Source organism: Rhinopithecus roxellana, chromosome 15, assembly GCF_007565055.1.
Source record: "Rhinopithecus roxellana isolate Shanxi Qingling chromosome 15, ASM756505v1, whole genome shotgun sequence".
Lineage (NCBI taxonomy): Eukaryota > Metazoa > Chordata > Mammalia > Primates > Cercopithecidae > Rhinopithecus > Rhinopithecus roxellana.
In genome coordinates this window covers 59,495,834-59,510,202 of record NC_044563.1, presented here as the reverse complement: position 1 = coordinate 59,510,202, position 14,369 = coordinate 59,495,834, and the positions used below count along the sequence as shown (strand labels likewise).

Here is a 14,369-nt window from a genome sequence, read left to right as displayed (position 1 = left end):
AGCAGAGTGCCCAGCAATAAACAAACAGGGACCAGGAGACCTCTCTCCACACACCCCTTCCTCCTCCAAGAAGCCTTCCAAGATTAGCCTGACTTCGCCCAAGTGTTCCACCAAATCTCCCTTACCCCAAACACATATCTACCCTGTCTGCGGATGCTCCCTGACATCCGGGCACCCCAGCAGATGGCAGGAAGGGAGGGGGTCTGTGAAGGAGATTAACATGGAACATCCACAGGAGACAGGGGAAACTCAAGAAAACACAGGGTACCAGAAGCCCCAGAGGGGAAACAGTTCTGAGGAGGGAGGGCATGCCGGATGAGGCCTGAGAGTGTCCCAGGATTTGGTGACATTTGGCAGTGGGAGAAGGAGAAAGGATGTGAAAGAGCACAGCACCAGGACCTGGGCAGTCCCCTCACCCCCAACCCCACCCCACAGCTTTCCGTTTCCTCCACATGTTGCCTCTTGATGTCCAAATGCACCCTGATGCCCGGCAGTATCTCACACTTGCCAGGCCCCAAGCTGAACTCGACTTCCTCTCAAATTCACTTCTGTCCTGGGGTCTCTGGATCAGTGATGGCATGACTGTCCACCCAGCCACCCCAGACAGAAACCTGGAGGCCTCACTGGCACACGCCCAGCAGCCCAGGCACTGCACTGAGTACCTGGACAGCTCTCCCCTCCTCCCGAGTCACCGGGCAGCTCTCCCATCCTCCAAGCTTTGCACACGCTGTTCCCCTGGCATTCCGAAGCGCCTTTCTTACCCCAGCACCAAAGGCCACAAACTCCATCTACCCTCTGGGATCCTCTGCTTGTGTGCCTCCCACCCTGGGTGGCATCCACTCACCTCAACAGCAGGCGGGGGGGTCCGGTGCGGGGCGGCACAGGTGGAACACTCAGCTCTGCCAAATGCCGCTTAGCCGGCAGTGGGGGCAGCACAGGGTCTGGGGCAGCTGTGGACGGAGTGGTGAAGCAGGTGGGCGGAAGGCAGCTCCTCCGGGGTGGGATGGGTGGAGCAGTGGGGAGCCCCTCATCCTCTGTAGCGGTGGGCAGCAGCTCGGGTGGAGTGGCGGGTGCAGGTGGTGAGCGGAAGATGTGGCGCTTCATGGGCACAGGCCGTGGGGTGGGGCGGGGTGCAGGGGCTGGTGGGGTATGGGCACGGAGCAGGCCAGCCAGGATGCGGCGGCGGTGGCCAGGGAGTAACATGCCCATGTCCATCAGGCGGGCGTCGCTGAGACCTTGGCACTCAGTGGCCCACACCAGGCCATGCTGCTCAAAGAGCCCCGTGTACTGCTCCAGGTGCAATGCCTGCAGCCACTCGGCCACCGACAGCGCAGCATCCCCAGCCTCTGCCATGGTTCCTGCCAGCGGAGGCCTGACTGGCCTGACTGTCCAGAGCTAGAATAGACAGACAGGCACAGGTCAGAGGCAAGGCTGCCGAGGAGAGGTCCCCTCACCAGCAGCCTGCATGGCTCTCTCAAGCCATAGATTCAAGTTCTGTCCTGGAGCTTCCTCCCCTGTGCTCCATGTGCTAAGCAAGGCCAGGTACTGCCAGGTCTCTGAACACACAAGCTCTTCTCTCTGCCTGAACCTCAACCTTTCCCCTGTGCTATCCCAGCATCCAGCTCACGTTTTCTTCTCTAGGAAACCCTCCATGATCTCTGGGGTTGGTACCACCCCACACCCCAACACACAGCCTTGGCCACTGCCGCGAGAATGGCCAGTGGCATGATGGGTGCTGTGTCTCGTACCTCCTCCCCACTGCCCTCTGCAAGACCCAGGGCAGGGCCAATTCCCTCTGAGGCACCAGTTCCCAGTGAGGGCCAGGCCAAGGGCTTAGTAAGCATTGAAGTATACCACTGCTGGTCCCTCCTGCAAGCCCAGTCTGGGAGCTGAGACTAGCCTCCCCCTACCTCCATGCCCCTGGAGGAAGTGAAATGCTGTGGGAGGTGAGTAAACCCAGCATCACATGGCCTCTGGGGGCCTGGCCCTGGAATTGGGTAAACCCTCCCACTAAGGTCATTCATCCATTTGTTCTTTCAAAATAGCCTGGCACTAGGCAATGGGGACTCAGGCTCTACCCCTGCACCCTGTAATCAAGAGCTCCTGGCCTGGTGGGAGTCAAGAGGTGATATGAAGAGAAGGTGACCAGAAGAGATGATTAGCAGATCAAAGGGAAAAGTCACCTGATCATCTCCACAGACACTAAAGAGGCATATGATAAAACTCAATATCCAGCTTACTTAAACAAAAATCTTACTAAAACAGAAATAAACTGATACCTCCTTAAATGAGAAAAGGATATCCATTTTACTGTTGTTATTATTATTCCTCACATTGCCCTGAAAGCTCTGGACAACAAAAATAAACAAGAGGTATTAAAATCAGAAAGGAAGAGATAAACTATCCATTTGTTGCCAATAATATGAGTGTTGAGTTGGAAAGCCCAAGAAGCTCAACTGAGAAACTATAACAACCAGGAAGACTTTAGTAAGATAGTTGGGTTCAAAATTAATATAACAGACTGGCCGGGCATGCCTGTAATCCTAGCACTTTGGGAGGCCGAGGCGGGTGGATTGCCTGAGCTCAGGAGTTTGAGACCAGCCTGGGCAATACAGTGAAACCCCATCTCTACTAAAATACAAAAAATTAGCCAGGTGTGGTGGCAGGCGCTTATAGTCCCAGCTACTCGGGAGGCTGAGGCAGAACTCCTTGAACCCAGGAGGCAAAGGTTGCCATGAGCCGAGATCATGCCACTGCACCCCAGCCTGGGCAATATAGCAAGTCTCTGTCTCCAAAACAAAACAAAACAAAACAAAAAACAAACAAAATTAACATAACAGAAATCAACGTTTATAGGCAATAAACAGGTAGAAACCAGGATGAAAGACTCCATTTACAAGAGCATCACAAAATAGAAAACACCAAGAATAAACTTCCTAGGAGATAAACAACAGCAATAGGAAGAAAAATTGGGAGTGTTACTGAGGGACAAAAAGAAGACCTGGACAAATGGCACAGCATAGTAAGCTCTGGATAGAAGACAACATAAAGAGATTAATGATGTCTAAGTTACTTTATAAATGTACACAATCCAATTAAATATGTACACATAATTTTTTTTGAAGCTAAACAAGCTGATTTGAAAGTTCATATGGAAAAATAAACAAGCAGGAAGAGTCAGGAAAATTCTGGAAGCAGGGGTGGAGGGCAGGGAGGGTAAACAGTAGGAGTCAACCTCACCACATGTTAAAACATATTATAAAGCCATAATGATTAAAACAGTATATGGTTACAGTTGGTGAACAGAACAATTAAACAGAACAAAAAGTTCAAAAGTAAACCCAAATACATATACAAATTTAGGATACACTAAAAGTAGCCTCTCAAACTTGTGGGGAAACAAGCAGTTATTAAGTTGCTGGGACAGCTGTAGAGCGTTCTCAAAAAAAACTAATGTGGATCCCTATCTCACACTTTACAACAAGAAAAATTACAGTTGAATCAAAGATTTCAGTATTTTAAAAAACCATGGCCGGGTGAGGTGGCTCACACCTATAATCCCAGCACTTAGGGATGCCGAGGCAGGCAGATCCCCTGAGGGCAGGAGTTTGACCAGCTTGGCCAACATGGCAAACCCTCGTCTCTACTAAATACAAAAAAAATTAGCAGGGCGTGGTGGCAAGCACCTGTAACCTCATCTACTGAGGAGGCTAAGTAAGGCAGAAGAATTGCTCGAACCCAGGAGTGGAGGCTGCAGTGAGCCAAGATCACTGCACTCCAGCCTGGGCAACAGAGAGAGACTCTATTTCAGAAAAAAAATAAAAAATAAAAAATGAAAGGATTGACAAAACCATCTTAGGGCTGAGTATGGTGGCTCATGCCTGTAATCCCAACACTTTGGGAGGCTAAAGCAAGAGTACTGCTTGAGGTCAAGAGTTTAAGACCAGCCTGGGCAACACAGAAAGACTCTGTCTCTACAAAAAAAAAAAAAAAAAAAAAAACCTGAAAATTAGCCAGTTGTGCACTTGTGGTCTCAGCTACTTGCGAAGATGAGGTGGGAGAATTGTTTGAGCCTAGGAGTTCGAGGCTACAGTGAGCTATGATCACACCACTGCATACCACTGCACTCCACCCTGGGCAACAGAGCAAGACTGTCTCTAAAAAAAATAATAATAATAATAAAAAAATCATTTCAGAGAGTCAAAAGCCTTTTGAAAATGAAACAAATCCAGAAGGCACACAGAAAAGACTGAAATATTTAACTCTACAAAAATCAAGCACTCTTGCATGGTAAAAAGCAACATAAGAAAAGCCGAGAGCTAAACAACAAACTAGGGGATATCTGCCACTCATATTCCACACAAAGGGCTCATTTTCCTCAAAGCTGAAAAGCATGCAGAAATAAGAAACGAATCAATCATCTAACAGAAAAATGGGCAAAGAGTATGAATGAAAAAATTTACAGAAAGGAAAATATAAATGGCTCTTAAATATCTGAAAAGGAACTTAACCTCCCCCACACTAGGAAATATGAATGTAAAATATTCTGAAATACTGCTTCCTACCTATCAGACTGTCAAAGAGCAATAAAGTTGGAAAATACAGGCACTGGTAATGGGGTAGGGCATCCCTTCCCTGGCCGTGGAATGCCTCTAGGCGTGAAAGCCCTAAGAGATGCGGATGTCTGGGCTGGGCGCGGTGGTTCACACCTGTAATCCCAACACTTCAGGTCAGGAATTTGAGACCAGCCTGGTCAACATGGTAAAACCTCATCTCTACTAAAAATACAAAAAGTTAGCCGGGCATGGTGGCAGACACCTGTAATCCCAGCTACTCGGGAGTCTGAGGCGCAGGAGAATCGCTTGAACCCAGGATGTGGAGGTTGCAGTGAGCCGAGATTGCACCATTGCACTCCAGCCTGGGTGGCAGAGACTTTGTCCCCTCCGCAAAAAAAAAAAAAAAAAAAAAAAAAAAAGAGATGCAGATGGTTGACCCGGCCACCCATAGGCACTTAGCCTGCACTTTTACTGGCACCCGCCAGTATTGACATATATAGAAGGTTACTGGCTGCAGTGCCTCTGTTTAATAGCAAAAGAATGGAAATAACCAAAATGGCCACCAATGGGAGACTGGTTAACTAAATTATGGTATAGTTGTGCAAAAGAACACTGAGCGGCCATAAGAATGAGGAAACTCCTTACATATTGGCATGGGATGATCTACAAGATACACTGTTAAACGAGTAAAGAAAAGTGCAGAACAGTTTGTATAACATTCTCTCTCTGTGGAAAAAAAAACAAGGGAGAGCATGGAGCAGTGTGCAGCTACCGGTAAGTGAACAAAGCACCTCTGAAAAGACACATCGGGGCAAGGTGACAACAGTTACCAGCTTCCTCCTAGGAAGAAAACTAAGGCCTGAAGAGACAGGAGGGAACAGTGGAAGATCCAGGGTTCATAGGGCCTGGAGTTCATGGAGCCTGAAGCTTACACAATTTAGGTGCCCTATGATATGGTTTGGATGTTTGTCCCCTCCACATTTCATGTTGAAATATGACCCCCAATGTTGGAGATAGACCTAGTGGGAGGTGTTTGGGGTCACGGGGACAGATCCCTCATGAATAGCTTGGCGCCCTCCCCACAGTAACAAGTGAGTTCTCACTCTATTTGTTCACATAAGAGCTAGCTGGTTAAAAGAGCCCGGCTTCTCTCTTGCTCCCTCTCTCGCCATGTGACATGCCTGCTCCTGCTTCGCTTTCTGCCCTGACTAAAAGCTCCCTGAGGCCTCACCAGAAGCTGAGCAGATGCTGGTGCCATGCTTGCACAGCCTGCAGAGCCATAAGCCAAATAAACCTCTTTTCTTTAAAAATTACTCAGGGTATTCCTTGATTGAAATGCAAAACAGACTAACACACTCTCCTTAAGAGCATCTCACTTTTGCAAAATTCACAAAAACACATGACCACATGCACACACTGTTTACATCCTGGAAGGAGCCCTGCACCTCAAACTCCAGCTTCCCTGGAAATCCACCTCTGAAGAGAGGGAGACTTTTCACTTCAACATTATAAAGATGTCAGTTCCTCCAGGGTTAAGCTAAAACTTTAACACCATCCTAACTAAAATTACCAACTGGAATTTGTTGAGACCAGCAGATTCTAAAGTTCATATAAAATGATATTAAAGATGTGTTAAGTGGAAAAGCAAGATGCAGAACAATGTTATGTAAACATCTTGCTTAAAGAAAAAGAAAAAATATACATGTTACATATATATGCAAACATAAACACAGAAAACTGTACGGATATATATGACTGAGTTTGGGGAGGGGAATTGACAGCTGGGAAGACAGGGGACACTATACCCTTCTGTATCTTTTTAATTTTGTATCATTTTCCAAAAACTAAATAAAAATTAAAAGGGAATGTGATAACCATGAATAGAGCCTGAGAATGAGAAAGGGAACAAAACTTGCCAGGCAGGGAGGGGAATCCAATGAGGAGATAACATACACACAGACCCTCAAAATCCAGCCTGCTGGCCCCTGCCTTGTCCCTTTGTCCCATACCCCCTCCCCGTTCCAAGGCTCCAAGGCCTGCTGGGAGGCTCGTAGCAAGCTCTTTGGGCCTCACCCTCTGCCTCTCAAGCTCATTTCTCAAAATGGAAAATGGGCTATCCAGGTGTCAGCCTCCTTCAAGCCTCCCCCCATCTCAATGTTAAGGCCTAGCATGCCACAGCCAGCCCTGTTCCCACCACTCCATCTCCTGACTCACCAGCTGGACTGCCAAGGACGCCTGGATCCTCCCAGAGACAGCAGCTATTCTGAAGGGCTCCTCATCTTGGCCTGAGGCAGAAGCTGCAAGGACGGGGTGGAGGAGAAAGCCCATGAGGCAAGGCCACTATGAGATGCCAGAGAAGGAGAGGGGAAGAGGGAGAGGGACAGGGAAAATGAAAGAAGAAATGGGCACCAGGCACAGTAGCTCATGCCTATAATCCCAGCACTTTGGGAGGCTAAGGCAGGTGAATTCCTTGAGTCTATGAGTTCAAGACTAGCCTGGGCAACATAAGGAGACCCCATCTGTACGACAAAAATACAAAAATTAGCCAGGTATGGTGGTGTGCCTGTAGTCCCAGGAACTCAGGAGGCTGAGGTGGGAGAATCACTTGAGCCCAGGAGGTGGAGGCTGCAGTGAGCTGTAATTGAGTCACTGCATGCCAGTCTGGGTGACAGAGCCAGACCCTGACTCAAAAAAAAAAAAAAAAAAGAAAAGAAAAGAAAAAAGAGATGGGAAAGAGGTGGAAGAAGAGGAAGAGAAGGAAGAGGGAAGAGGAAAGGATTCAGGGAACCTCATGTTCATAGAAGCTGGCAACAGAAGTCAGACCAGAGGAAGGCCTTCCTGGAGGGAGAAGGCAGACAGACAGGCCTGTCCAGATGTGGGGGCCGCACAGGTGGTAAGGAGGAGTCAGGACTTCCCTACTCTCTGGCCCCGCAAGACCAGTGCTAGGATGTGTATAGGGGCAGACTGTGGAAGGGACAGTGCAGCCCCACGACTAAACAGGTCTCCCTGACACAGAGCCTGTCAGGGGAGGTGGGGGACCTTAGAGGACCCAGGGACACAGGACCCTCTCCATTAAGCCTGGGGACCATGAAGTGGCCTAAGGGAACAAGTGGGATAACTGAGTCAGGGGCATGAGACCCCAGGGCGCTGCCCCTAAACATGTAGGGGAGGTTGAGGAAAACAGACCAAAAGGGGATGCTTCCAGGCAGGAGGAGAAAGAATAGGACACCCCTAGGCAGGCCACCGCCCTTGCTATGCAGATGGCCAGGGCTCTGTGGGGCTAGTGACCAGTGGGGTGGCATGGACAGGTCTCCCTCCCCAGGGCCTAGAGCAGTCAGGTCTGCCAACACTAGGGTTAACTTCAAAACTGCTGTGCTCTGCATAATGGCTTCAGTAGGTATTCATGAACATTTTACATCTTACAATCACATAAACAGGTATTTATCTTAAGTAAACTCCATAATTATCACTTCCTAGGACAGGGCTAAAACAGGTATATATTTTTTAAGTATTTTATTTTATTTATTTTGAGACAGAGTCTCACTCTGTCGCCCTAGGCGGAGTGCAGTAGCGCAATCTTGGCTCACTGCAGCCTCCACCTTCCAAGTTCAAGCACGATTCTCCTGCCTCAGCCTCCCGAGTAGCTGGGACTACAGGTGCGCACCACCATGCCCAGCTAATTTTTGTATTTTCAGTAGAGACACGGTTTTGCCACGTTGGCCAGGCTGGTCTTGAACTCCTGACCTCAAGTGATCCACCCACCTCAGCCACCCCAACTGCTAGAATTACAGGTGTGAGCCACTGCACCCAGCCTTATTTTACTTTTGAGACAGGGTCTTGCTCTGTTGCCCAGGCTGGAGTGTAGTAGTGCAATCATAGCTTACTGCAATCTCCAACTCCCAGGCTCAAACAATCTTCCTGCCTCAGCCTCCCAAGTAGCTGGAACTACACGTACACGCCACAGTGCCCAGCTAATTGTGTTATTTTGTGTAAAGACAGGGTCTCGTTATGTTGCCCAGGCTGGTCTCAAACTCCTGGTCTCAAGCAATCCTCCCACTTTGACCTCCCAAAGTGCTAAGATTATAGGCATAAGCCACTGCACCCAGCCCAAAAGTGAGTATTTAAAAAACAACCTTTAAGTAGCTAGCACTTCAGATGTAAGCATTGGCAAAAATGGCAGTGCTACTCAAACGACAATTTAAAACAAGAAAAGGAGACCACATAAACAGTGCTTACTGCATGCCAGGTATCCAAGCACTTCATATTAACTCATTAAAGCCTCACAGCAGCCCTGGGAGGTACATATGATTGCTATCCCTGTTTAAAGATGAAGAAACTGAGATAAAGGGAGGTTAAATAACTTTTCAAAGCCACACACCTAAGAAGGAGGCAGTATGAATATAGAGTCTAGCCCTGTGCTGTCCAATAGCAGCAGCCAGCAGTAGCCACATATGGCTGTTGGACATTTGAAATGTGGTCCCTGGAATATGATGTGCTAGATTTTGAACACAGTGGATTTTGAAGACTGAGCACCAAAAAAAAAAAAGAAAAAAAAAAAAGAATGCAAAATATCTCAATAATTTCCCTATTGTTTACATGACGAAATATATTATTAACATTAATTTCACTTGGACAGTTAAAATTGCATTGTGGCTTACACTCTATTCATACTGGAGACTGTAGCTCTCAACTTTTTTTTTTAGACAGGGTCTTGCTCTGTCACCCAGGCTGTGGCACAATCTCTGCTCACCGCAACCTCTGCCTCTTAGGCCCGAGCAATTCTCCCACCTCAGCCCCCCAAGTACCTGGGACTACAGGCTTGCGCCACCATGCCCAGCTAATTTTTCCATTTTTTTTTTGTAGAGATGGGGTTTTGCCATGTTGCCCGGGCTGGTCTTGAGCTCCTGGGCTCAAGTGATCTACCCGCCACCGCCTCCCAAAGTACTGGGATTACAGGTGTGAGCCACCAGCCTGGCCATCAACTCTTAACCACTCTTCACCGCCTCTCAAAACACAAACTGAGGGCCGGGCGCAGTGGCTCATGACTGTAATCCCAGAACTTTGGGAGGCCGAGGCAGGTGGATCACTTGAGGTCAGGAGTTTGAGACCAGCCTGACCAACACGGTGAAATCCTGTCTCTACTAAAAATACAAAAAATTAGCTGGGCATGCTGGCGGGTGTCTGTAAGCCCAGCTACTCAGGAAGCTGAAGCAGGAGAATCGCTTGAACCTGAAACGCAGAGGTTGCAGTGAACCGAGATCACGCCATTGCATTCCAGCCTGGGTGACAGAGTGAGACTCCGGCTCAAAAACGAAACAAAACAAACAAACAAAAAAACCTGAGCACCTGCTATATATAGGCCAGGCACTGTGCTAAAGGTTTAACACGGATTGATAGATGATGGTCCCAACCACTCCCACTGGAATGACAAGGTCTGGGAAACAGAAACTACTTCTCTCCCTGAGAAAAGCCTGGCTCCCTACTGGGCCTCTCTCAAGTTCCTATTCCTGCACTAAGGGCATCTGGCTAAGATCAAAGACATGGTGACTCGGCACTGATACCCCTTTGGAACAGCCCTGTTCAAGGCACTGCAAGCATGAACCAGACCTCAGACCTGGACTGGCCCTCCAGGAATCTCGGGCTGGAAGGGATCAGATACCATCATCCAGTGAAAACTCAGGGGGCCCTCAACCAGGCTGGGGTCAGGGAAAGCTTCCTGGAGAAAGCAGCAGATTGAAAAAAGAAGTTCAGAGCAGTGCCCTGCTAAGCCACACTGCAGCCTGAGGCAAAGACAGAATCATCAGTACTGGTCCTCTTTTTATTTAAAATGTTAAATGTTTTATATTTTGCTCATCATGGATTTTTGGCATTAATTTTTATTTTTAAATGGCATTAAATATTATATACCTCGATTACTGACCTTTTTTAAATAAATAGTTATTGCTTTTAAATTTTAGGTATCTTTTGTTTTTTTTTTGACACAGGGAGGGTCTCGCTTTGTTGCCCAGGCTGGAGTGCAGTGGCATGATCATGGCTCACTGCAGCCTCAACCTCCTGGGCTCAAGTGATCCTCCCACCTCCCCCTCCCCAGTAGCAGGGACCACAGGATCTCGTGACCAAACCCAGCTAATTACTGAGTTTTTTGGTACCCCCTCAAATTCTGCAACAGAGGCAAGTGCCTCACTTGCTCTACCCTAATCCAAGTCCTAGTTTGGAAGTTTAAGCCCCTCAGCTGCTATGACACATCACTGAGTCCTCATCCTCAGGAAGGCAGGGACCTGGCAGAGGGGAGAGTCATCCTGTTGCGACAGCACAGCCAAGAGCTGAGGGATTTCCCTCCTCTCCACCTCAAGGGGCCAGTCAGGCCTCAGCACCCCCACACCCCCATCCTGACTCTCCTTCTCTCTCATGTCCCTCCAGTGTCTCTCTGCTGTGCCAACTACGGTCCCACCCCCATTCAAAGCCTTTCCATGGTTCCCAGTGCCTTCAAGCACTCCTTGGTCGTCATTCAACTTCATCCAGTTCGGACGTTTACAGATAAAGAAACAAACACCCACAGGGAGGAAGTGACTTGCTCAAGTTGTCAGTGACACCCCAACCCCCAGCCAGGCTGGGCTGGCCCTGTCCATGACTTCCTCCATGTCACTTCTCACACTAGGCACTGGCCTGGCAAACAGGGAGCCCCCGAAACTGTCTGCTGACAATGAATGAGTAAACCACATCCTCCCATCTTCAGGTGGCTCCAGGCCACCTCCTCCAAAAAGTCCACCCTGACTGCCCCCTCAAGCTCCTAGTCCTCTAAGGCTGAGCCCCACATCTCGGCACTGCTTCTGCTCTCTTTGGTTGCTCATTTTGTGGGGGTCCACCTCCACCCAATCCCCCATGTATCCTGGAGTATCCTGAGAGTCCATACCCCTTCTTATCTCCTCTGCCATCCACAGTGGTACCCAGGACCTGGCTGGGCTCACAGGTGCACTCAGTCCCAGTCCAGAGGTAAGGGTTGCCTGGAATCTCTAATCCTTGCCAGCCAGTCCTTCACGTGTGGCTTGAGTCCCTCTTGCTGGAACCAACACTTTTGCCCTTCTGTTCTCTACCTACCATTTCAACCCCCAGGTCAGAGTTCAAATCTCATCACCCCTTCTCTGTCCCAGCCCAGCAACTCCCTAATATCTCTACCCACTACTGACTAGTGACCTGTTTCACCAGCCCAGCAAGAAGATGACCCAGAGCCTTAGCCAAAGACAGGCATCCTCCAGCTTCCTTCTTTCCCTAAATGCACACCATTTGGCAACCATGCGACAAGCCCCTGGTAGATTTTCTCCATCTCATTTGCCCTTTTTTTTTTTTTTTTTTTTTTCTTTTTTGAAACAGGGTCACTCTGTCACCCAGGCTGGAGTGCAGTGGTGTGATCTCAGCTCACTGCAACCTCAGCCTCCTGGGCTCAAGTGATCTTCCTACCTCAGCCTCTCCAGAGTAGCTGGGACTACAGGCACATGCACCATGCCTGGCTAATATTTATTTGTACTTTTTGTAGAGATGGGGTTTTGCCACATTGCCCGGGCTGGTCTCAAACTCCTGAGTTCATGCGAGCTTCCCCTCTTGGCCTCCCAAAGTGCTGGAAGTACAGGCGTGAGTCACCGCACCCGGCCCCTCATTCGTTCTTATAACAACCCTAAGGACTGGGATTCTTCTTCATGTCATGGAAGCTGTGTGAGGTAGAAGCTCACCAGGTCACCTGCTGTAGCTCACGGGGCCTTCAGAGGATGTGACTGCTTCTGTCTGGTGAAGTAAGGGCGGCTTCTAGAAGGAACCCCTGACTTGGACCTTGAATGATAAGTAGGAGGTAGTCAGGTAGAAGCCATTCCAGGCAAAGGGGACTGGGTGTGCAAGGCCCAGGGACAGAAAAGGACCTGGTGAATTTGGCGACAGGAGATGTCAGTGGGGTAGGAACAGAAGATGTTTGGAGAGGCTCAATGGCTGGCCCTCGGTCACCTGCAGTCTGCTGACTGTGTGGGTGTGGCCCTCTCTTGAGGCCTCCCTGGGCCTGTTTTGCATTCTGATTTGCATGAGTCAGCCCTGGATCAGGGCAGCCTTAAAGGCCCTAACCCTTTCCACACCCAGCTCTGGAGTCCTCTTGGCCAAGTCGCCTCCCCTGATTGCATCCTCTCAGCTCCCCTTCGCACAGGGCTCTGCCCTGGGTTCAAGGAAAGACCTAGCCCTATGGGGAGCCAGGAGGGGAGGAAGGCAGGCTAGGGGTCCTGACTGAGGCCTCAGCTTGTCCACCACCACCTCCCTTATACAGCCTTATCCTCTACCCTGGGCCCAGCTGTCCCAGCATAGGCAGGCAGGGCAGGGACCCCAGCATCCAGACCTCAGGAAACTCCTCAGAGCTCCCCAACAGGAACCAAGAACATACACAGCCAGCTCTGGCCAGGTCTGGGTCTACAAACCACACCCCACCAGTACCACAAATGCACACTTCACACTACCTCAAGGGCCACACATCTCCCATGGCCACACACACCTACCACCCCACCCAATGACCACACCTCAGATCTGCCCTTCTCCACCACACACAGCTCCCTACCAGCAATTCAACCGTGTGCAATGACCCCACAGCCCAGAACTCCACCCTCAGCCCTCCCTAGCCCAGGCACCAGGTGATACCTCTGCATAGGGCCCCTTCGCTCTGCTGCCCTCCTGGGCCTTCTCCAGGCTCTGCTCACTCAGGCAAGAGTCTTAGAGACACTTCCGCAGATATGAGGAACTAGTGGGGGCTGGGTTCCCAGCCCAGAGGGTGCAGAAGTGGCCCCCACGCCCCTGCAGAAGCCACCTCCCTCCAGCCCTGCCAGGAAAGGCAGCAGGTACAGCCTTCAAGTGGGCAAGCTGACTGATCCCTGGGCCAAGCAGCCTACTTTCCATCTCTTGGGGACTGGCGGCCACCACATAACAGTCCCAGGAAGGCACACTGGGGCCTCCTGTCCCACTCCAGGCCACATCTCTGCCCTATAACTCACCCTGGCACCAGGAGATTCCTGTCCTGGCCCATGTGTGGTGTAGCCTGTCTTCTGGGGTCTCTGCAGTGCTGGTGGCTGATGGGGAGCAGCCCCTCAGGGCAGTGAGGACTGAGTGGGACCCCAGGGCCTGGGGGAATGAAGAGCTGCCTCAGCTAGCTGGTAGGGAGTTGGGGGTCTATCAGCAACATCCCTGGGCTCCAGGCCTGGGTTCTCCTCCCCACCTAGGATGCAAGACAACTCTGGTTCCAGTTCTGGCTCCACCATTTCTTGTCTGAAGCCCTGGGCAAGTCACATCACGTTCTGAGCTTCAGTTTCCCCTCCACAAAGTAGAGCTGTCACCCCCTGCCTCCTAGAGCCTGGCACCCAGATGACCATGACACGCCACCACGTGTGTACTGGAGGTCAGCTTGCTCTTCTGCTCACTCCTCTGCCACCAGGCAGTCACTTCCTGTCCCTAGCCCCAAGGTCTTGCCTAGTCCTGACCCTGGGTGCTAGGCTTGTAGCCAGGCTCTGGGCTAGACTCCCTCTGCATCCTGAGGTTCTCAGTTACCCCAGACACCAATGACTACCACAGCCTAACTCCAGCCGTGTCCCCCTGCAGAGCTCCAGACCAGACCTGACTCCACGGTATTCTGGACCTCCCCCTGGAACGTCCCGCATGGCACACTACCATCATACAATGAACTCAACAGCTCCCCTTGGGGACTGTGGGGAGCCGGGGGAGAAGAGCTGTCTCCAACCCAGGTGTGGCCTTTAGGCAAATAAGAAAAAGATTCCTCTTCTTCCAGGAGCCCCA

The 14,369-nt window shown here is 50.2% G+C and overlaps 1 protein-coding gene across 9 annotated transcripts in view; it reads right to left on the bottom strand.

Annotated features, from left to right (window-relative positions):
* ARAP1 (ArfGAP with RhoGAP domain, ankyrin repeat and PH domain 1) overlaps positions 1–14,369 on the bottom strand; it is a 67,954-nt gene that overhangs the window by 41,208 nt on the left and 12,377 nt on the right. For 4 of the 9 annotated variants that reach the window (XM_010366873.2, XM_010366875.2, XM_010366880.2 and 1 more), the window contains exons 2-3: positions 6,771–6,853; positions 845–1,395 (exon numbers count right to left, since the gene is read on the bottom strand). In XM_010366873.2, the coding sequence (XP_010365175.1) occupies positions 845–1,353 (509 nt within the window). In that variant the 5' untranslated portion in view covers positions 1,354–1,395; positions 6,771–6,853. Of the gene's footprint in view, positions 1–844; positions 1,396–6,770; positions 6,854–12,283; positions 12,381–13,223; positions 13,298–14,369 lie in introns of those variants that run through there. The other 5 variants (XM_030917457.1, XM_010366878.2, XM_030917455.1 and 2 more) reach the window with 4 other exon arrangements.